This window comes from Pyxicephalus adspersus, chromosome Z (genome assembly GCF_032062135.1).
Source record: "Pyxicephalus adspersus chromosome Z, UCB_Pads_2.0, whole genome shotgun sequence".
Taxonomy (NCBI): domain Eukaryota; kingdom Metazoa; phylum Chordata; class Amphibia; order Anura; family Pyxicephalidae; genus Pyxicephalus; species Pyxicephalus adspersus.
Genome location: NC_092871.1, coordinates 50,205,580 through 50,229,748, shown reverse-complemented (window position 1 = coordinate 50,229,748; position 24,169 = coordinate 50,205,580). Strand labels below are relative to the sequence as shown.

General features: G+C 39.6%; 1 protein-coding gene across 2 annotated transcripts in view; it reads left to right on the top strand.

The window, feature by feature from the left end:
• The first annotated feature begins 2,276 nt into the window (after window positions 1-2,276).
• The window catches only part of CAMSAP1 (calmodulin regulated spectrin associated protein 1), a 35,905-nt gene continuing 14,012 nt past the window's right edge, over window positions 2,277-24,169 (top strand). The window contains exons 1-9 of one of the 2 annotated variants that reach the window (XM_072431878.1): window positions 2,277-2,463; window positions 7,607-7,769; window positions 14,183-14,445; window positions 15,674-15,835; window positions 16,077-16,157; window positions 18,277-18,309; window positions 20,203-20,344; window positions 22,615-22,754; window positions 22,927-23,023. In XM_072431878.1, coding sequence (XP_072287979.1) covers window positions 7,607-7,769; window positions 14,183-14,445; window positions 15,674-15,835; window positions 16,077-16,157; window positions 18,277-18,309; window positions 20,203-20,344; window positions 22,615-22,754; window positions 22,927-23,023 — 1,081 coding nt within the window. In that variant the 5' untranslated portion in view covers window positions 2,277-2,463. The remainder of the gene's footprint in view (window positions 2,464-7,606; window positions 7,770-14,182; window positions 14,446-15,673; window positions 15,836-16,076; window positions 16,158-18,276; window positions 18,310-20,202; window positions 20,345-22,614; window positions 22,755-22,926; window positions 23,024-24,169) is intronic. The other variant, XM_072431879.1, reaches the window with a different exon arrangement.

Below are 24,169 nucleotides of genomic sequence, written 5' to 3'. Positions count from 1 at the left end.
CTAGCAGTGGTAGGTTACTTACTCTGGACACACCACAGGCTCCGCTAGTTGTTGCTCACATACTCTATGATGGCCTTGTTCTCCAGGATACCAGTTGGTACACCAGATTAACAAAACACATCTACACCCCTACTTCTTAGGTGGAAGAGCGACTGTCTCTCTCCTCTGGATTGGATTTAATTATCTTTTCCCTAAAATCTATCACAGCGGCTACATTATTTAAAACAAAAAATATTTTAAATGGACGGTGAAGGCAATGAAACAGCAACACTGCAACCCAGTTTACAATATGATAAACCAACAAAATCTGGACAGCATGTTTTGGGGGGTATTAGCTTCAATGAATCGCGGATAAGGAATAATTAGGCATGTTTGGAATCAACATTTTGCTGCATGCATAATTGTTGCAGAGAATTGTCTCACTATATAGATATCAGTGCTGAAGCCTTCAATTCCAAAATCAGTCGTTATGGGCAGTTTCTGTGTTTCTATGCTGAGTTATCATTGTCATCCTTGCATTACCACCAACAGGTCAAGATCAAACTAGTCAGCAGTAGGCAGTTCCTATGTTTGTGTCATGACAGGTCCTGCAATCAAACATTTTGTTGCACAAGCATGTGTTTTGCTAATTAAATGAACACAGAGCTACCAAAATAGTTCAACATTATCTTGCTGCATTATCTGAAAAGCTGCAGTGAAATATGTATAATGATAGAGTATATAGGGCGCTGTCAGTGCTCATACAGATGATTCTCTGCGGAGTGACCATACACTGATATGTATCCAGGGAACCTTCACATTTACACACTTTGTATTACACTGTAAGGTTCTGCACAGAGGAAAATCTGTGTGCTTTGAATTTTCTGTGGTGTGATCTAACTGAATTAATGTGATGGTCTTTAAATGGGGATAACTGTTTGTGTTGTAGTAACCAGTTATGTGATGAGTTCTGAATTTGCTAAAAGTTTCAAGTTAACAGACAACTTCAGGTAAGGAAAAAAGTTTTTTTTTTTTTTATTTGTGTTGCTTTAGCTTGGATTTACACCTATGCATAGTGGTAACATTAATAACTGCAACACAATGCACTGCAACATGTACATGCTCTTGTTCTGAATAAATGCCCCCTCCCCCTTTTTTCTTGCTCATTTGGAGATATTTGCTTTTCCTTCCTGTCTAGCAGACACATACCAGGGAGGGAGGCCAAATCTCTCAAAAAAACAGGGAAACCCTCTTACACAATTGATACTAGAATATGATTCTCCTATAGGAAGATTATCTGTACAAAGCAGTAATATGTATATTAGTGCTGGGGAGAAAAAATACATGGGAATGGCAATTAAAGCTGTATGGCTGACACACTGGGAAGCCAACAATGGGAAGCCCAGGAAAATTTGCTGTCCAATAAACAGGGGCATCTAAGGGGAGAGAAGACATTCCCTCCCTATGCTTCATCAGGGGTGTCAAACTTTGACCCGAGGGCCAAATTTGGCCCCCAAAGGAATTCTAAATATGAACTGCAGCTGGCCCGCCACTTCATTGAAATAGTGCCACTACTACCATTCCCGGCATCACTCGCATCTATAGACCAGTGGCCTCCCTGCCTATGCGTGACCCCGCATTGGACTGTTTTATAGACGCAGGGAATTGTGGTAGAGGTGCTATTTCTCTATTATAGGCTTGTTCCAGATTGAATGTTAAGCAAAACCTTTGTTTCCATATGAAAAGGTTTTATACCAAATGAGAAGGAAAAATGACCTCAATTTTTTCAATAAACTTCGAATTTGACCCTTAAGTTTGTCCAAGTTTTTAATTTTGGCCCTCTGTGTATTTGAGTTTGACACCCCTGTGCTAGAATATATCAAACCTGTTGACACACATTTAGGCCTTTATTGGTATATTTTTATGTAGAGTGTAATAAGACTGATTTTTTAATAAATAATTTTCCATCATGCTTTCTTTAGTCACAGTTCATGTCCTATCTGTCACTTCACACAAACACTGCTGTATGACAGCAACAGAAGGGCGTGGCCAGACATTTATCATTCATCCAACGCAAAGAATAGACAGCGAAGTCACTGAGCATGCGCCTCCTTTGTGCATTTTCCTCTGTCTCGCTAGCAACCCATCTGAGTCTAATCTCAGCCGACCTCGACCATCCGCGCGTGCGCAGTAAGCCTGCCACTTCAGTCGCTGTAGATAGCGCAGGCGCAGAGAAGCCCTTGCCCGGTTCCCAGGTTTAGCTGTAAACGGCCCTCCCCTTTTCGCGCACGCGCAGCTAGTTCCCGGGCAACAGACTGCTCCCTGTCAGCGTCCGCCGCACCGAGAAAGGGAAGCGGCTGCTGGCCCTTAGGGAGAAACGGAGGGTCTATCGTGCTGACAGAGTGTAGGCCTCACACACCGGGGCCCGGTGACATGGTTGGGTGACGGCACGGCCTCCGCCAGCCCCAGGAGCCTGCAGGATAGGTGAGGCCTGGGAGGTGAAGGTGGAGGGGGAAGGTGTCACTTGAATGGGGGATTATTCCTGAATGTAGGAGCAGGTGTTATCATCATAGGGACAATATATCACCCATATCGGTAGGTAATGCTGCCTTTGTGAAGTATATTCATATCCATTGACACGTCTTTGTAATCATAATATAATAATAATGAAGGGGAGGATACGAAATGGTGATTAGATCTGCAACAAGGAGAACATCATCCTTCTGGAAGGAATTATCATCTTTATAGAATATAGAGACATGGGGGGTAATAATAAATATAAAACTAATAATAAAACTGCATTGTATGAAAAAAAAAAATTGTATGTATAAAAAAATATATAGTCATTGTATATTGTATTGTGGAGGCGATATTGCCATGGGTGTGGGTTATATACCCCTTTATATGCAGATATATGTTGTGATAATATAAGGGTGTATGTATGTAAACAGGCATGTACCGTGGTACAAAAAATGCTAAAAAGCAACAAAATTTAAATGCAAAAATTTATAATAATTGTATTTATAGATATTATACATTGGGGGTATTATGACAATCTTTTTTATATTAGTTCTATGTCCTGCTATATGTAGAAAAAAGAATTAAGGCCCTACATAAAGGTAGGTAGGGTATAATAATACACAGGGGGTTCTCATGCCAGCCAGGGTTGTAAGCCCCTTCTGTGTGTCCCCGATGTTGCCGAACAATCCATTCCTGTTCACCATATTACAGATTGTTGTGATTGGCCTACACATCATTCTGGCTGCCTGGACCTCACACAACTCGCTGTAGGTGTAGGAGGGTATACATGCCAGGGATGAAGGTGTAGGGTGGGTATATATGCCACAGATGAAGGTGTAGGTGGGTATATATGCCATGTTTGAAGGTGTAGGTGGGTATATATGGCATGGATGAAGGTTTAGGGTGGGTGTATATGCCAGGGATGAAGGTGTAGGGTGGGTATAAATGCCACAGATGAAGGTGTGGGTGGGTATATATGCCATGTTTGAAGGTGTGGGTGGGTATATATGCCATGTTTGAAGGTGTAGGTGGGTATATATGGCACGGATGAAGGTTTAGGGTAGGTATATATGCCAGGGATGAAGGTGTAGGGTGGGTATAAATCCCAGGGATGAAGGTGTGGGTGGGTATATATGCCATGTTTGAAGGTGTAGGGGGGTATATATGGCACGGATGAAAGTTTAGGGTGGGTATAAATCCCCGGGATGAAGGTGTAGGGTGGGTATAAATGCCAGGGATGGTGTAGGGTGGATTTATATGCCAGGGATGAAGGTGTAGGTGGGTATATATGCCATGTTTGAAGGTGTAGGTGGGTATATATGGCACGGATGAAGGTTTAGGGTGGGTGTATATGCCAGGGATGAAGGTGTAGGGTGGGTATAAATGCCAGGGATGAAGGTGTAGGGTGGGTATACATGCCAGGGATGAAGGTGTAGGGTGGGTATATATGCCAGGGATGAAGGTGTAGGTGGGTATAGGTATATATGCCATGTTTGTAGGTGGGTATATATGGCACGGATGAAGGTTTAGGGTGGGTGTATATGCCAGGGATGAAGGTGTAGGGTGGGTTTATATGCCAGGGATGAAGGTGTAGGGTGGGTTTATATGCCAGGGATGAAGGTGTAGGGTGGGTATAAATGCCAGGGATGAAGGTGTAGGGTGGGTATAAATGCCAGGGATGAAGGTGTAGGGTGGGTATAAATGCCAGGGATGAAGTCGTAGGGTGGGTATAAATGCCAGGGATGAAGGCCAGGGATGAAGGTGTAGGGTGGGTATAAATGCCAGGGATGAAGTCGTAGGGTGGGTATAAATGCCAGGGATGAAGGTGTAGGGTGGGTATAAATTCCAGGGATGAAGGTGTAGGGTAGGTATATATATGCCAGGGATGAAGGTGTAGGGTGGGTATATATGCCAAGGATGAAGGTGTAGGGTGGGTCTTTATGCCCAGGATGAAGGTGTAGGTATAACAGAACACCTCACAGATTGCCATATTTCTCTACATTTAGCATCTCCAGTGATATTTTGGAATTTCTAGCACAGTATACAGATTCACTCCCAGTGAATTAGAGTATTCTGACATGTGCTTACTGTAGTTTGATACCTCTACCAGTTTATTTTAAAAGTTACAAGAATAGATTTCTTCTTTGGTTTTGTAATCGGTTTGCTTTTTTTATTTTGCAAATTTCATACACAATGGACAGCTAAGAATTGTATAGGGAAGGAAGATTGCTCTACAATTAAACTTTGTTGTATATTCCAGAAGACAGAAACTTAGTAGGTCTGTTCTGTGTCTGTGCATCGTAGTTGTTGATGACTTGAATTCAGGTAGATGTTAGGGAGTAAAAGGTGTTGAACTTGATGGACTTAAGTCTTTTTTCAACCTAACCCACTATGTACCCTACTATGTTGTAGCCAGTTGTCAATGAATACCTGGACATGCTGGTATAGTCACTGGTGTACAGGATGCCAGATGGAATGAATGGTGGGTGTGTTTGAGGGTGGGGCATCTGTTAATTTATCAAGAGAGGGTGATGGGGAGAGTGTGCATGTAGATAAAGCTCTTGCAGAAAATGGAGATAAATACATTGAACCATAAGTACAGGTGAAAGCCAGAAATTCTGTTCTGTTTTTACTTATGTGGTGAGCTCATGTTAAGCTAGTGATGTATATCAAAGCAATGTTTTATGTATTTTTCAGGTACCTAATGTTGTTTTATTTGGCTGCTAAGGGGTCTGCAATAAAATTATTGTGTGCATGGGGATTATAATGTTGCAGTCACCATCTGTTGGTAGAATTTTTTTTATAGTGGCATTTCATAGATAATAAAAAAGTATTGTGATTTGCAGAAAACATTGATACCATTGTGTAGGCAGATAAATATTGTAATTTTACTGTGGCATTAAGTTTGTATTGAGACACTAACCTTTGCACACAAGGAAGGTTTGTGTATCAGTCTTTTAGGGAGTTTGGGTCATGGTTGATTTCTAAGACCCCTAGATGGAACAGGGTCTATAATAAACCGTAGAATATACAAGATTTTGTGCTTGAAATTTGTAGAAATATCAAAAAACGTGTGTCCTAATCACAAATGTCATGTAAATTGAAAGCATGGAGGTGAAAGCTTTAGCTTGGCTGTGTTGCCAAAAAAGCTGAATATGAATCAGACTTCACGTTAAGGTGGGGCCTGGAGGCTCAGCAAGGATGAGAGGCAGGAGGATAGCTGTGCAAGTTGTAGGCCGTAGTGCTGGGCTGGGAATTGTCTGATTTGGCCCTGTCAGCAGCTGCCTTTGTATTTTTTGATGTCTGGAAAATCAGCTCTTGGCTCCCAAAACACACATTACCTCACATGGCAAGCTTCTGAATACAATAGGCCGAACTACAGGAAAGAATTCTAGTGTATTTACAAATGGGAGCAGATTTGTAGAAAGCATCCACTATTTTTTATGTGAAGTCATCAGGCATGTGTTTAGCATCTTCTTTTGTTTTATGTGATCTCTGAACTTGGTACCTCAGAAACAAAGGATTTAGACTCCATGCTGATGATGATCAGTTTTCTAATCTTTTTTTTTTTTTTTTTTTTTTTTTTTTTTTTTTTTTTTTTTTTTTTGTGTGCAATTTTGCAAATAAGTAATTTCTTACCAGTGCGGACCACAATGCTTTTCCTACTGTATAAGATAATTTATTGGTGTGTAGGCCTAGAAGCTTGTACTGTGGTATTAGCCATTAGCCATTACTAAATGCATGACATGGAAGGGGAAAGAAGTGCAGGTATTTTCTATATATGACTTTGAAGGTACTGTATTGAATGTGAGCAGTTTTTTTTATTACCTGTGATTCATGGGAAATAATTTTTATGATTTTTTTTTTTTTTAGAAAAATGCAATGATTGTACAGGGGCCATTACAACTAGGTTTAGCACACATTTTCTTTTTTATTATTTGAGTAGTTTTTGCAATTAGTATACCGGAGTTGGTCTATAGACATTTAGGCCTTTTCACACTTGCAGTCAAAAACTCCTGGGCACCCTTTTTCTACTGCTAAGGGTTTTTTAGTGATAGCGCCTCTGACATGAGGTTGAGTAAGGTTGCAGTTCAGTTTCTACTCCAGTGAAAGAAAAGCAACTGTGTGCTTAGAAGAAACTTCTCATTCCATGATCTGCCAGTCACATACAAAGGCATGCTCAAAATGACCCCAGACTGCTCCCATTCAGTTGAGTAGGGGTGGTGTATACTGTGGTAGAATTCTGTAACCAGTGTCAAGAACATAAATTTTATAAATTGCTATTTACCACTCCTTAGATTTGGTACCTGCATTTTTTTTGGGTTGGGTGGATCCTTTTTTATCTGATGGTTCACTTTCAGTCTTTGGGTAACAGTAGTCACCCACTGTATTGTATCATATCTGTAAAGGAGCAGTTTTGTCAACCTAAGGCAGAAGGTAGGGACTACAGAAAACCTTTTTTTATTTCCCTTGCACAAAGTTTGGGTGTTCCTTAGTGCAAAAGAACTGGAAAGGCGAAATCCTTTGAGATCATAAGGACACTGTATTTTTAAATGGGTCTAGTAATCCTACAAATGCACTGCCTGTCCCAGGGTGGCTACTCTGATTTACCCACATTGTAAATAGTATACTTTGGTCATCATCCAGGCTGGACTTAAAAATATCTTTTTTTTACTACATTTGTGTATTAGTACAGCAGGATGATATTCGTCTTCTTTTAGTTAAATTCTGACAAGATTGTGTATCAAGACAATTCTGATTGACTATCTTCTGTACTTAAATGTTCCAGGCCTTCAAAAAAAAAAAAAATGAATGCATTCCGTATGTTCTTTAGCATTAACAAACTTTATCTCCTGCATTGACAATGCTTCTTTTGTGGATACCTGACCTTGATTAAGCGTTATTCACCATAGGACTGGAAGTTCGCTGCTGGCAGGATTGCTTACTAAAAATAAAGAATAAGATACATTCTGAAAGACAGAAAGGCAGTCATTCAATCTAAGGATTATTAAGCTGTAGTATGTGATATTTTTTCCTTTTGGTCTTTTTTGAATTATTTACTTGACCAGTGTGACTTCCAGTAATCCATGTGTGTTTTGTTTTGTAGATGGTGGATATTGGTGCCTCTGCTTCTGGAGAAAACACCAGAAGAAAAATGGATTCCTTTGTGGACTCTGTGGTAGAGGTTATACCACTTGATCTGTATGACTCCTTCAGGGCTAAAATTGCTGCTAACCTACATTGGATTTTTGCGAAAGCCTATGGAGTTGGTAAGCAATGTGTTGTTAAGGGAAACTGTAAATGTGCTATTTTCTGTTGTGCTTTTGTTATATGTTCATTTTTGCAGTCTATATATAAATACTGGGAAATTAGTTTTCTAACTGTTGGGTTGATCTTATCTGCATTAATCTTAGCAACCATTTAGATCCTTCCTTGCGTTTTGTATTGCAATATAAAGGAATCTGACCGATCTCTATAGACCACAATAACAGTATGTTGAATTGTCAGCAATGCTTTCCGGTGCCATGAAGAATACTGTTACTGGATTCCATGACACTTTTATCCAATATATGCAGTTACTTTATCCCAAGCAAGTATGGAACAACCATGCAAGAATTTTACAGGGTGTGCAGTACAAATTCTTGTAACTGAACGGGTTTTCTCAGAATGCAGTTCTGATTTCGAGCTGAATCAGTAAGGCTCGTTCACACCTTAACATGAGTTTTTATGCACTTGGTGACCTGTACTACCAAATACCATTGCAGCACATTGTATATTTGTGGAACCACGCACAGTCCCATCTGCTCTGCCAAAGTCTTAGAACACTCTTCCAGACTGTTGCTAAACAATGAAAGAGAAGCAGTACAGTGATGAGCTTCTCTCTCTGGTTCTCTGCTTTCTTCATCTATCAGCATGCTGCTTGCCACTCCTTTTCCTGTCAGCCTACATATTTATGTACATAGATTGCAAGAAGCCAGTTCAAGTTCAGGTACTAACGGTTCTATCAAATGTTATGTTGATTATTACAGAGCTATGTTTATTTGCGTACTTATCTGCCTGAAGTCCAGCTTTAAAATTCCTGCTGGGATCTTCAGTAGTTTCACTTGTGATTATTTCTGGAATCACTGCTTTTTCTTTTAAGAAAAAAAAAAGGTTTCTAGTCACAATACATTTTTTGTTTCTATATTGAGTCTGAGAGTACAGTTCCTTTCACTTGGCTGTAAAATGGCTGTGAAAGGTGTAACAAATAATTATTATTCTTTTTGTGTCTTCTGGTGCACAAATCATTGAGTTTTACTGGCACTGGAATCAGCTTTTCATTGGCTCCAGAAATCCCACTGCTGAAACTGGGGAAAAAGTTTGTGTTTAATGTACTTATAATCCAATGGTCATTTGGGTAGTATTCTTATAAGGATATGTATTCTTGTGATTGTGACATGCGTGTTATAATTAAGTTCCGGTGCTAATCCCTGCATTCAGGCAATGTAACGATTTCTTTAGTAATACCAAATTTTTTGCTCTTATTTAGTATTTTGTAGAGTTTTTTGGTTCCCCTAATATCAGTCAGGTTACATAGTTGACTTCCTAAGGCAGAAGTAAGGCTGGTAAATATATCAGCTGAAAAACAATATTTACTGTTCACATCCTCCAGAATTTGCCAGGGGGTCCTTGGGTAATGAGCATTTGTGACTTTCAGATCAGTTTAACTGATGATAATCTAATTTAAAGCTTAACCAAACTAAAACATTTATTGGGGGGGGGGGGGGGGACCCTTTTTCATATAGAAGGGGAGCGCAGAGCCTCCTGGGATACATATTTGTCATGCATCTCAGGAGGCTTCCAGGTGCTCCTTTTGCTCACGCCCCATCTTGCTTGTGCATGGGATCGGCACCTTTTTCCCCGTTAGCTGCAGGTTATGTCACTTGATCTTGCACCTGCTCAGTGTGAGATCAGGTGACATAGGCAGAAAGTGAAAGAATATGGCCACACCCGTCGCTTCTTCTGCGCCAGGTACATGGTGGATTCCAGGACAGTGCAGGACCCAATCCAGTAAACCTCTGGAGGGATCTGCAAAAGTAGAGGTGTTTAGGGGGACAGCCTTCAAAATGCAGCGGATATTCTTCCTACTGACTTCCATACTAATGTACTGTGAGCTGTAGATGAAGTGGAATTCCATGACAAAACTACCCTTGCAAGGCCCTGTAAAGCTACTAAGATTTTCTTACAAAAACACCTTTATTCTTTGTTGTGAAAATTAAATTTTCTATAGTGTTTATAGATGAGCTGAATGGGATTTATTTTTATGCTTTTTCTGCTTGCTCATAATCTGTAAATAATTTATTGGACATGTGAGTCTTTTTGGAAAACTTTCCTTCAGAAGGCGGAAGCCTGGCTGAAACCTTTGAGCATGGCACAAGGATATGCACTACAAAGCCAAGCTTCAAAGCTTTAACACAGAGCTCACTGTCACCAAACAAAATTATTTCTCCGCAGTCATTTTCTCTCAAGCCTCCAACCCACGCAACCTCTTCTCTACAATTGACTCACTCCTAAACCCCACACCTGCTCCCCCCACAACATCTTTCTCTGCCCAAGACATTGCCACCTACTTTAGAGATAAAATAGACAAAATCAGACATGATTGTCTCTGCCCATCGAGCCACTCCAACCATACCCACCCCTTCCACCTGTAAATCATCACTGGCCTCCCTCAGCCCTGTTACTGTGGACGAAGTCCTAACTCTTCTCTCATCATCTCCGTCTACTACATGTCCACTTGACCCAATTCCCTCAAACCATCACTTCTTCCCAGCACTACATATCTCCCACCTATTGTGTGTAAATTCCCCCACCTACTAGATTGTAAGCTCTTCGGGGCAGGGTTCTCTCCTCCTGTATCACTGTCTGTATTAGTCTGTCATTTGCAATCCTTATTTAATTGTACAGCGCTGCGTAATATGTTGGCGCTATATAAATCCTTTTTATTAATAATAATAATAATAATAAAAAATGCATGCAGGGTATGTAGGCCCGACCATTCTGAGCAAGGCTGAATTTATATAGCAGAAATCCAATCCAACGCACAGTTCACAAAATGGCTAAAGGTCTTGAAGGGTGAATTCACTGTAATGATTATCAGTGCACACTGCAGTACTAACGGACAGTTGTTTTTGTAGTTTTTAGCTAGCAGCACTGATATCTTGTTCTGTGTAAATGCCATTTCCTCACACAACAAAAATCCTATTTGTAATTTGCCAGGTACTCCTGGAGAATGTTCAGATTGGAGTTATACTATAATGATTATAGTATAACTCCAATCTGAATATTATACTTATTCATATTCTCATCACTTTCTCATTGTCCTTCAGTTTGCCTATTCAGTTTAAAATTTGGTAATATGGGGAACCCCCAGTAAAACCATAGCAGTGTTCTCCCAAGAAGTTTTTTTTTCAGCCGGGTGGTGGGAAGCTGTAGGCGGGTGGTCAAAAAGGGAATGTGGCAAAAGACCGCAAATTTAGTGCTCCCAGTTGTTTATGCCATGGGTATCCAGTAACCTCTTATTGTTTCAGTGTTCTACCTTCTCCCTATAATTTGTTACAACTTTGTAATGCCTGCCCCGTTAGTATATCCAATTTTTCAATTCTATGTATTTTGCCACAACTGTGCTATGCCTATGTGTATTGTGACCCAGCTTCCTTGTGTTTTAAGACTGCAATCTCTTGTAGTAGTGTAATAGTATAATGAATGTGGTGTAACAAGTTAGGTTTAGCTCATATTAGCAGCAAAAAACATTTACCCGTTCTGAGCAATTTCTGGAAACTTCTAGGCACCTAGGGTTGGTAACAGGCGGTAAGTGCTGGGTTTTTTCAGAGCTAGAAGTTTTTTAAGCAGCAGTGGTTCCTGGCATGGGGAATGGACAAATGTAACCTTACTGCCGGTGTGAATTCAGCCTAACTTCAGATGTGCTCCTGAGGCTATATTAAGTTAAGTTTTTTTTTTCCACTTGATCCTTTTACAAAATTAGCCCAGCAGGCCCATGCTGGCTCAGCTTCCACCTTCTCTCTGATGCTCACTTGTACGTCCAATGCTGCCTTGCACTGCACATGCATTAGATTGAACACTTTTTTTCACATTATAAGAAATACTCTGAAGGTGCATGCACACAAGGAGCAGTGCAGAGCCTTTTGGGATATGTGACACAAATATCCCAGGAGGCTGCAGATTTCCCTTTTGGTCTTTACTGAAGGGGAGAGGTCCTCCCCCAAAAAAGTGTAAAAACAAAAAAAAAATCACTTTAATATAATGTTAAAAATGTGGCGATGCTTTAATAGCATCATGCATGTGATATCAGATGGGGACAAGACAGACAGTGATCCCCTCTCATCACTGCCCATATTCTATATAAAAACAGTTTGTGATGTTTATCCGCAGTGTGTAATGTCATCGGCAGCGCAGTGTGATCGCTATGTGAGTGTAAAAGCTGCTTGTTATATTCTGCAGCCTAACAACTCGCTGTGTTCAAACCTTCAGATATCCTAAATCGGTTGTATTGACTTGAAATTATTAAGGTACACGTGGAGGCATAGGAAACAAACTGTAGGTGCAAGTGGGGGACACTTGTGGCTAAACCTTTTTAAAATGTAATTAGTATGGCATTATGAGAACATAAATCTCTACCTAGCAAAATGTTTTGCCTGCTCTGTTACACATATCTGTCTGCATCTTACCTCAAACACCAATTTCTCCAGAATTAAGAGGTTCAGGGAAACAAAAATATAGGTGGAAAAGGGAAACACGTGTAGTGATCACCTTTCATCATCATGGCATCATTACAACATGCACTTCCTTGTTACACATGACTGTACCCTTCCAGTACCTCAACCCCAATACATTTTAGTGGTCAGAGTTTATGTTCTAATGATGCCATAGTGATGAAGTTTTAGGGGATGTTGGTCACAGATGTTCCCCACTTGGACCTATATTTTTGGTTTCTTACACCCAGTTAAGTGGACAGGAATGTGTAACAGGGCAGGGAGGCCCATTTTGATGGGCAGAGTGTTTTATGTTCTAATGATGCTGTAATAATGAGATTGTAAGGGGAGAATGTGCCCGCCACTTGCACCTATATTTTCAGTTATGTACCCCCCACCTCAGATAAAATGGTGTACAAAGAAGAGAAGCAGACAGTAGTCTCATAGGTTTTAATGTGTGACAGGTAGATATATATTTAGGGGCCCCACCCCAATGCTCCTTGCTATGTGTTAGTAGCCCCGGGATCCCCAATTTGCATTTTCAGTTTAGGATTCCTAGTTGCACTTTCCTCTGAAACGGCAACCCCAATGTTAAATTTTCATAACTGTTTACATTTGTGACCCCCATATCTTGAAATTCTTCAAAGCTTGGGTGCTGCAATTGTAGTTACTAATATCTATGAGGGTCTCCTGTGCACCCTAAAAATTACAGGTCATTGTGACATACAGTTTAGAAGATATGGAGGTTTGTACACAAAGAGATGTGAGGAGCAGAACAACATGCAGATTTTACATACAGTTCTAGCAGTGAATACATTTTAAAAGCAGTCTTTTTTCTTTTTTTTTTTTTTTTTTTTTTTAAATAGAAATCCGAGCTCGTGCTATGAGATGGGGCCGGGGCTGCCTGTGTCTCATTCACATGAAGGCTGAACTGTGTGCTCACCTCTCCTCTGAGCGGATGACAGCTGAGCACAGAGCAGCCTCTCTGAGATCCGTGCAGAGTTTGAGAGCTGTGGAGGAGAGGTGGCCGGGGTAGGCACAGCAGCCGGGCAGAGCAACCGGCTAAAACCCTCTGGGGAGAACTATGCATAGGAGTTCAATGACAAAAAAAATACAAAAAAAATACATTGATCATTGGTGGTCATTGTAAAGAATGACACCCCCACCCCTACAGATAGCTAAAAAGAGCTTTGGTGTTGTGGTACTGGCATTGACCACAAAACCATAAGGTCACCATCACGTCGGAGGTTAACCAGCCAAAGCGCAAGGAACCCCTGGAAGGACCATGGTTGAGAATGACTGATCTAGACGATCTTTTGTTGACAAAATTCCAAAACTCTGCTATGATGGGCCAATGCAGTAGCTTGGACATTTGTTTAAGATCCTTTTGAGATGATTCGAGTGATTCGATGATGAAGTGTATTTGACCAGAATTTCTATTGCATTCCTACTGGCTTCTAGCTGTTTTTGCAGTTCTGAAGTGACCAAAATTGCATCTGCACTGGCCCATAGAAATTGTTGTGAAAAGTTTAAAACCACCTTATTGCAGTATTGTACATGCCACCCACAAAAAAAAAAAAAATCTGTTTCCTCTGTCTGCGTGTGCCACCCTAGGATTAAAAAGTTATATACAGATACTGTATTTAGTTTAAAAATACTTCAGCAATAAGGTGAAGCTGGGTGATTGGATACGAAACGCTTGGTTTCTGTTGTTAGAAACCACAAAGGTACCCACATTTATATATTAAATATAATTTATAATAGGTATTTTTACTATTTTTTTTTTTTTATTTTTTTTTTGTAAAATTGTATCCCCTAACAAAAAAGTGCAAATTTAATCTATGTATGTAGAGATTAAGGATATTTTGATTTGGCTGTTTGATCAGGTCCAAAGCACTTCAATAATCTTTGTCTGTTGGTCTTTGTTTCAGATAATGTTCCTGAGGAGCTGAAGGATCCATTCTACATTGACCAGTACGAGCAGGAGCACATCAAACCACCTGTCATCAAGCTTCTGCTCTCCAGCGAGCTCTATTGCCGTGTCTGCAGCCTCATCCTTAAAGGGGATCAGGTGGCTGCCTTGCAGGGCCACCAACCCGTCATCGAGGCTTTGTCTCAGAAAGGGATATATGTTATGGAGAGTGAAGACACACCTGTGTCTGAAGCTGACCTCTGCTGTGCCCCAATTAAAATGGTGTGTGTAGAAACAAATTTTACTATATACACCCATTACTTTGGCATATTGTATAAATTAGTTTAGACTAAGACTAGTTTTGAATAATAATAAGTGCATGCTTTTTTGTAATAGAGGATTTAATAGTTTTGAACTTGTTAAATTCAGACTTTTTAGCTGGTTTCCTTTTCATCGTTGTCATAGTAGGCTTAGATTTCCAAAATGTAGGATTAGGAGGCATGCTAAAATACATGTCCGCATGGCACGTGTAGTGTTGCAGCATTAGTCATAGGAAAGCAAACATGCATGGGTTTATGTTTTCAACATGTATTGAACTTTACTTTACTGCAAAACATCACCAGCCGATTTCTGGGACATGCCTAGTTGCCTGTGCATAAATCCGCAGTAAATTTGGGTGACACAAAATCAATACTGATGAAGGCAGAATATATAGCGTGTATCAGTGTGTCTCTGTTGGCTCCAATCACATCAAGAATTCGGGCTTCCTTCACGGTCCCAGCTGGTCAGTAGAGGAGGAAGGAGTGCCTGAATCAGTAGCTCTATAACAACTCCTAGATTACTTTAAGCTGTGTGCATTTATTTCAAAAAGAAATTACTGGCAAAGCACCTTTCAAATTTTGTTTAATACCTTGACTTTTCTTACATCTTCCATTGTGTTTTAATGCCTACCAATTCTACTTTAGGCAGTTTTTTTTACTATTGGTTTCTGTGCAGTATGGCTTGGCTCTATTGTTTCTTCAGTGTACAGCAAGCAACTTTTTGTCACATGCCAGGACAATATTTTTTGCCAGGAAAAAGTTTTGGTGCTTTGCCTGTCCTGTGATTTGATCATGACAGGGAGGCTTGGGATTTGCTGAGGGTTACAAAGATCTTCATGCTCCTGCGCTTTATAGCGGCAAAGGTTAAATTATTACCACTCCTTTAGCAGGACAGATTTCATGGACAAAGTTGTAGAGGCACTTGCCTTTTTGTCCAGATAATATTCTTCAACTTTTCCTTTTTTTATATTGATTTGTATATAACTCCATTAAATTTGCCATCCCGAATTCTTGATCAGGCTGAATAGCCACTCCACTTCCTAGTAAAATGTTCTTTCTTACCTTTCAGCCTGTACTGAATAGTTACCATTTAAAACTCATTTTATTTATTTGTGTGTAATCCTTGTTAAATATCTTGCTAAAATGTAATGTTCCATCCAACTGAACAATTCTATGTTTTTTACTTTTAGAGTGCCCACATGTCCATGATTGATGCTCTGATGATGGCATATACTGTAGAAATGATCAGCATTGAGAAAGTAGTTGCCAGTGTCAAGCGTTTCTCAACATTTAGCGCCTCAAAAGAACTGCCCTACGATTTGGAGGATGCTATGGTTTTCTGGATTAACAAGGTATGTGGCACATAATTCTTAAATTCTAGGATTTATTTTGCTGGATCTTCTTTTCATACAGTCTTTGTATTTACCTGTACTTTATAGTAATCCAATACTTAGTTAAAGTTATCAGCTTAATAAAGTACAGAATAATAATTGTGTGTGATGGTGTTGACATTGGACTGTAAGGTTTTTTTTTGGTGCAGATACTATTGTGATTGGTTCATTTATAATTGTATATTAATCTTTTATATTGCAGGTAAACCTGAAAATGAGGGAGATTCTAGAAAAGGAACAAAGAGTAAAACAGCAGATAATCGAGAGCCCCAGTCATCAAAAGGTATTATATATTTGTTGTTGTCCTCCTACTGTAACATTAGTTGATTGTGAAGAGTTTCAGGGAGTTTGCTGCCTTTCCTGCAGCTCTGCTTTGCCATGTGAATCTTTGCAATGCAGAAGACACCAGTATCCAACTGGCACAGATCATATCTTGCTTTAAATTTGCTTTCTGTTTTCCCATAGCCTGTCTGAAAATGCTAGTTCCCTAGCTGGTATGTTAACCTCCTGGCTTGAATTATTAAGTTTTGAAACCTGCTGTTTATTTAATAAAACAAAAAAAAAACAGCCTTTTTCCTTTTTATGACTGAAAAGTACAAAAAAGCTGAAAGTAAGAAATAAGATTTGTTGGTTATTTTGGCTGCACTTTGATTTTGGATGTACTGCCTGGCAGAACGTAACAGTCCATCAGAGTTTATCTTAAGGTGTCCCTGGAGGTCTGATGGGTCTTTTGGGGTTCTATGTGTGTTTGGGATCCCATCACTTTCCTCCAGGCTAAGTCATCTAAAGAATATGTACCTCTACTAAAAATTCATAATGGCAATTGGCAAAGCAGCTGGAAAAAAAAGCAACACTTTGAACTTGAATGCAGGGAGCTAATGACTTTCTTGTGCAATACTTTGTTTTTGTTTTGACACTTCAATAGCATTTTAGCACATTTAGATATCTAGTACCTTTACAAAGTTTGTGATATGCATGTTTCACTTTGGATGTGTTTTAGTCCTGTTTAGGAGGTCATGATTTGAATCTGAACTCCAGACAAAAAGCTAGTTATAAAGGAAGCAACATATAAAGTAGCTGTATTACATGCCAAAAGATTAGTATTTATGTACCTCTCCCGCAATAATTGCAGCTCTGCAACAGAGTTTATTCCAGGTAGGGCACAGGACCAGACTTCCCCCTTCCCCAGCCTATTACTGGACAATGAAAGGAGAGTGGCTAGACTGATGAGTTGCCGTATTTTTCGCCGTATAAGATGCACTTTTTCTTCCCCAAAACTGGGGGGGGGGGGGAGTGGGTGCGTCTTATACGCCAAACACAGTTTTTAAAAATAATTAAAATAACATACTCACCCGATACTGCGATCCCGCGATCCTGCGTGCTTCTCCTCTTCTCTCCTCCTCCTGGCTGCAGCGCGTCTCCTTCCTGCAGAGCCGAGCGAGGAGAAGCCGGCACATGTGCCCTCGCGATCCCGGAAGCACGCTGATCCCTGCCCTAACGGAGTTCCCCCGGCGGAGAATGTACCTGTATGTGATCAGAAGGGGATAAATTGGCACAGGGTGATCAGAAGGGGATAAATTGGCACAGAGTGATCAGAAGGGGATAAATTGGCACAGAGTGATCAGAAGGGGATAAATTGGCACAGAGTGATCAGAAGGGGATAAATTGGCACAGAGTGATCAGAAGGGGATAAATTGGCACAGAGTGATCAGAAGGGGATAAATTGGCACAGGGTGATCAGAAGGGGATAAATTGGCACAGAGTGATCAGAAGGGGAATTTGAATGGCACATGAGTGATCAGAAGGGGAATACTGGTATGAATGGCACATGAGTGATCAGAAGGGGAATATTCTTTCAGAATCTTTTTTTCTAGATTTTCCTCCTTTAAAATTGGGTGCTTCTTATATGCCGGAGCGTCTTATACGGCGAAAAATACGGTAATTTCTCAGTCACTATGCTCTCTCCTATTAGCAGTTGTATCATTGTGCTGCGTCTCCTTCCTCTATTTGGAGCCAATACCCTGACAGTACTTATGCAGCTTACCTTAAGTAATAATGTATACAGAAGTATAATAATTTGTGTCTTGTATATGTGCCTGAAGTTCAGCTTTACCATTTGTTTTACAAATGGATAAGTCTTCTCATTTAAAAATATAAATGTTTAGAAAATATAATGTTATGAATCAAATTTCCATGGTTTTTTAATTGTTATACATCGATGCTTACATTTTACAAAGTTTACTTTCTAACATGTACTTGAATCTGTTTTTGAGCACTGAAAATGGTAAAGAATGGAAAGTTCAGAATATATATATTTTTTTTAATTGTGCGAGAATTGTACCATTTAATCTGCTAAACTTTCCTTTCTTCTGCCTAACTTGTTCTCCTTCCTTCCTGAAAAGTCTCCTTCAAAATGGTATTGGAAGTTAGTACCTGTAAGTTAAACCCCTTCGATGTGAAAATTTCATTCATCCCACCATGGTATAGAGTCATTTTAGTGTCAAGCTTTGTCATTCTCCAGCAGGTTAGGACCAAACCAAAGCCCGTCAGCTGTTCAGGAAACCTCTGGAGTTCGTCTTGTGAAACTCAGAGTTTCTGGACAGATGGAGGTCTTGAGGTTCTCTGACCCTGCATTGTACAGTACACCCACAAAAAAGATTTCAGGAAAAACTGGCAAAGCAGTTGAGAGCTGTAAACCAAATTGGTTCATAGATTTTTCGTACTTAATATCCACACAAATGAAGAGAATCTGCTCTGCCATTGGCCATTTGTCCTTGTGCGTTTGTGTTCTGTGCATCTCTGTAATCACTGCTCTAACCTCGCACATAACCATCATTAATGGTCTCATTTTCTATGTGTTTCTTGTTTCATATATGTCTTTAAGCCTGATCTAATGCATGCCCTAGCGCATTGCATGCTGGAACCCGTGGAGTATGCTCGAGTGGTATAGTATTTCTACCCTTTTGCATAAGTAGCAGATCTGGTATGTGGGGGCATGCAGGGCAACAGTTCATGGTTGTGACTGAGAGTGTGCTCACCAAAGTACATATTGCCTGCTGCATGTAGAATATATTCAGTGTTTTTACCCAAAAATGTTCACAATGGACATTTTTGGTAGCCTTACCTCCTTCGAGACCTTTTTAAAAAAGACATGAGAAAAGACTTGAATTTGTTTGAATCTGAAGTTGTATTTTTGTTAATGTGTTCTCTCCAAACCATTATTCCCTTTATTTTTGTTACTTATGTGGAATGCCCTGAATAGTCAAAGAGGAATTATGAATAAATTGTAACTGAAATATTTAGTGGAAAAGTACGTATAAGGATTATTTTTTTGCAAAATATTTGTATTTGGTTGATAGTAGCAGCTTGAGTCATCAGAGTTGTCTCTATCCTTGTTGGATTGTTCATTATTGCTGAATTGCAGAGTGTGCATCAAAATCAGGAATAATTCTCTGTGGTTGGGGGTTTTGCTGCTTTTGTCCCAGAAAGATTGGAGAAGCCAATAGGGTGAATCAGATGACTAGGCTTTGATTATAAGCAGGATGTGTTTAGTGGACTGACGTGCACCGATGAACAAATAATGAATTTCTGGGTTCACTAGGGTCAATAGCATCCACTTAGAGTCTGCTGACTTCCAAGAAGGAGTCCTCCAGCAGCAAAGCTTTAGAATGGCAAATGTTGGCATTGTTTTACAGAGAAGAATTGATAAAAAAAGGAAACCAGAGGCAGTGATGGTAAAATGGGTTCCCACTGTACCACATATTTCCGGGGAGGTATACCCTGAATTGTTCAGTTGGTGGAAGTCCAATATCTTCTGTATCTATTTCTATTCAACTCCTGGTAGAACTACCAGAAGAGAGAAGACTGGCATGACCATCAGATGTTTTAAAGACAAAGAATAAAAGAGAGACAGAGAATGCTCACAATGCTTTAAGGGGGTGGGGGGAAAGGGGTTTTGGGTAAGAGTGTGAAATAGGAACAGACATCAAGCAATAAGTAACCATAACCCTTCAATAAAGTGCAAGAGTTAAAAAATTATTTATTAGCAAGCATCCACTAAATAACTCTGTTTCCTACTATTTCCCCTTCCTGAGAAAACCTGTGCAAGATAGATACCTCTCCTGCTTGTTGTGTCTTTAGTGTGTGAATATTACTGTAGCGTTCTTGAAATGTGGATATTTAATACTGTACAGTCACAAGACTCTAGCCACACAACCTCCCTGCTTTAAATAGTTTCTAGATTCAGCTGTTTAACTCTTAAGGCTTTGGCCTACGTTAACTTGTGCCACTTACAACACCATTGGCTCATCAACCTTTTCTTTTTTCAGGTGCGCTATCGTCGCGATCACCCATCAAACAGACACCTTCCTTATTTCCCATTACTTGAAGATTTAATGAAAGATATTAGTGATGGAGCAGCCCTCCTGGCCGTCATTCACTTTTATTGTCCAGAGCAAATGAAACTGGATGGTAAGTGAAGATTTTCAGTGTTGAATATCCCCCAAATAACTAGCCTTGCATTTCAGTACAAGAAAAACATTTGTGTAGCCTTCAAGTTCTTCATTTTAAATTCATTTTAGGGTATCAAAATGTTTATATTTAACACATCTAAACCTTCTTTATTAGGAATGTGTTAAAATGTTTTTCAGGCAAAATACCATGCTTTGGAATAAATGTATTTAAAATATTGCTATCTTGGAAAGAATAATAGTTTGGGTTTCTAAATATTAGCCAAAAGTCTGATTTTAACAAGAATCTTATGGTAGATAAAAAAAAATGGGAACCCCCCTGGAATTAAAGTGGTGCTTTAAAGTTTGAGAACATTTTTCTATATGTGACCTAAAACATCAGTTTTTCAAAAGTAGATGTCCAAAGTCCTAAAAGTAGAAGAAGATAACCTAGTTAAACAAAAGAAACAAAAATTATTAAATAATTATCCAAATTGTTCTGCATGTGGTAAAAGTAAATGAATCCCCAGATTATCATATAATTTGAAGGTTAACTCCGAGTCTGGTGTTTTCAATCAGATGTGAGATAGCAAAGCCTGATCACACATGCAACACATTTGTGGGTGTGTATCCTGGTTCAAACAAAAGATGTATCTAAGGACCTCAGGGAAAGTTGAGTTGTTGATATCCATAAACCTGGAAGAGGTTACAAGACAATCTGTAAAGAATTTGGTGTGTAAGGTAATATAACAAGGGGAAAGGCACTACTCTCCCTCAAACATATGGAAACTCGAAGGATTCCGGAATAATGTTTTGTGGAGAGAAGAAGCCAAAATAGAACTAAATGGCCTAAATAAGGAGAAATTTGGATGAAGAAAAACACTGCATTTCAGCATAAGAACCATGTCCATTATCTTTTCTTTGAAACTTGGTAGGAGTGTTCTGGTGTAGACCTGTTTGCTGCATCCGGGTCTGGACAGCTTGCCATCAGTAATGGAACTATTTTGAACTATACCAGAGATTCTAATGGAACATGTCAAGAGACAGTGGTTCATGCAGCAAGACAACGATCTAAACACACAAGTGGTTTTACCAAAGAATAGTTAAAAGGAACTAAACTCAAAAAGTCCCCCAAATAAAAAAAAAAAAAAAAAATACACTTACCTTCAATCAAGGCGTGAGATCAGGTGACATAGATGGGGAAAAAACTTGCAAATTTCACTGCCCACGCATGAGATCAGCAATTTTTTTCCCTTTTGACGAAAGTGCTCCTTCTGCGTATGACTGAGGTGCTCGGGCATGCACAGAAGGAGCACCCGAGAGCCTCCTGGGATGTGTGACGTAGGTATCCTGGGAGGCTTTGCACTCCCATTCATTTTTGATCGATTTTCACCTTACATAAAAGGGTTGTCAACCCTTTTACGTGAAGTGAAAATTCTGAGTTTAGGTATGCTTTAAAGAAGAGTAAATTGAATGTCCTGGAATGGCCAAGTCAAAGTCCTGACATTAATCCAGTTGAAATGTTGGGGAAAGATGAAATTCTAAAGTGAGTGGTTCATGTGAGGAAACCCACTAACATCCAAGAGTTAAAGTTGTTCCATATGAAGGAATGGGTTACAATATCCTTCTGACTTGATGTTCAGGACTGATCAACAGTTGCTGCAAATGTTTGGTTGCAGTTATTGCTGTACAAGGGGTCACACCAAATACTGAGAGCACAATATATTTACCTTTGTCTTTTGTAGATATGTTATTGAATTGACTTATGTTTGTGCATGTTTCATCTCATAAAAATACTTCAAATTAAAAACAATGCCTTTTGATCTTCCAGAAATTAACTTCCACATCCCTTTTGACAACCGACAATGAAGCTTCTCTAGTACCAGAAGCTGTTGTCTGTTCTCCACCTTTTCAGTTGTCATCATCTTACAACTTTCAGGTCATAACATTTCCTTGTCAGGCATCCAACCCCTAGGCTAAAGCACCTTCTTTCTATCCACTGCTTCCCACTGCTTGCCTTGGCACCCACCAGCTTAGAATGAGCATGAAATTTTATGTTAGGAATTGATATATTGCATTCACCATGTCTGTGACTCCAAAGGTATTGAAGTGGGTTAACATAACAACCAACCAACCAACCAGATGTGTCAGCTTTCATATCTGTTTCATGAAAGGTTTATTTTAAATAAATAATTTTGTATTTAACATCATAAATTATCATACCAGAAAGGTGATAGGCAGTGGACCTTCACTGTTTTTAACCTTCTGCTGTTTTCCTCTCTCCTTATGCAGACATCTGTTTGAAGGAGGTGCCATCTATTGCTGACAACTTATATAACATCCAGCTACTAAAAGAATTCTCCAGTGAATACCTAAACAAGTGCTTTTACTTGACTTTAGAAGACATGCTGTATTCCCCACCGGTTCTGAAGGTAGGTCCCTGGAGAGTCAACATGCGTCTTTTCCTGTGTTATTGTGTGTATGCTTGTATGTCAAGTATCTGCAGCCTATTTATTGTACATCACTGCCTAGTTATGTTGGTGCTTTATAAATAAAAGTTATTATAAATGTATAAAAAAAATCAAAACATTTAATCTGTTTCAGCCTAACTTTATGGTGTTTATTGCTGAGCTATTTTGGTGGTTTGAGAATGTGAAGCCCGACTTTGTGCAGCCTAGAGATATTCAAGAATTGAAAGAAGGTGAGCCTGACATATTTTGGAGTTCCTCATCATTTTATTAGGATTATTCCTGCTTTATACATATTTTCACACAGTGGAATAATCTTCCTACAAGAAAAAAACATGTTAAAGTTCAGTGGATTACTGCGCATGCGTGAGATCTGTATTTTAATCCTATGTGGGGAAAAGCCCCTTCTGCGCCTGCCTGTGATGGCGCCCATATTTCACAGGATGCCTAGAGTACAGGTCAACCATATGAATGAATGTTAAAAATGTAACTTTTTGTTGATTTCCATACATACTTTTAATAATGTCACCCTAAGCTGTAAAAAAATATTCATATACTATGAGTGCACAGCCTGAATTGTATACTGTGTGGGTTGAAGTGCTGTTTTAGGTGTACATTTTACTGTTTCTTTCCGCAACACTCGATTTAGAGGTAACATATAATTAAGTTTATATACTTCACATTATTTGTACAAACCATTTTACAAGCATTCAATATAATCTATATCTATACCCTTCTCTAAAGCTAACAACAAATGGCCTGCATAAATGTTGTACGCTTGTGTTTACTGAATTAGGTATTCCCTGTCTCTCTTAAAAAGGTAGAAATGAGTTTTACTTCCCCTCTTCACTTAACTGGATGAAGTGGGGCAAGACTAAAATTATTGATTTCTCTTCTCTTACTTCTTATTGATGACCATTTCGGCAGACAAGTGAAAAGTGGGGAAAGGCTTGAGCCCCTTTAGCTTTTTATTTCTAAATCACTGTTGGCAGACTTCCCTCTCTATCTGGTAAAACAGTGGTCACATGCACAGTAGTAGTAGTGGTGGTAAAACCAGACTGACACGGTTAGCACTCTGGCCTTTACAGCGCTAGGTCGCAGGTTCAAATTTTGGAGGAAGAAGAGGAAGAAGTTGCAAGAAGTTTACAGGTTCTCCCTGTGTCTGCATGGGTTTCCTCCCACATTCCAAAACCATGCAGTTAGATTTGATGAACTTACTAGTGGTCGCCAACCTTTTCAGACTGGCGGACCACTTAATTTACTGCCTCCAGACCGTGCATATGCGGGTAGCCTGGTGTCAATCAAAGGGGAACAAACTTACCCTTTAGTGACGTCGTGATGCCAGAACCCACTCTCTGCGATAGGAGGGTTGGCGGATT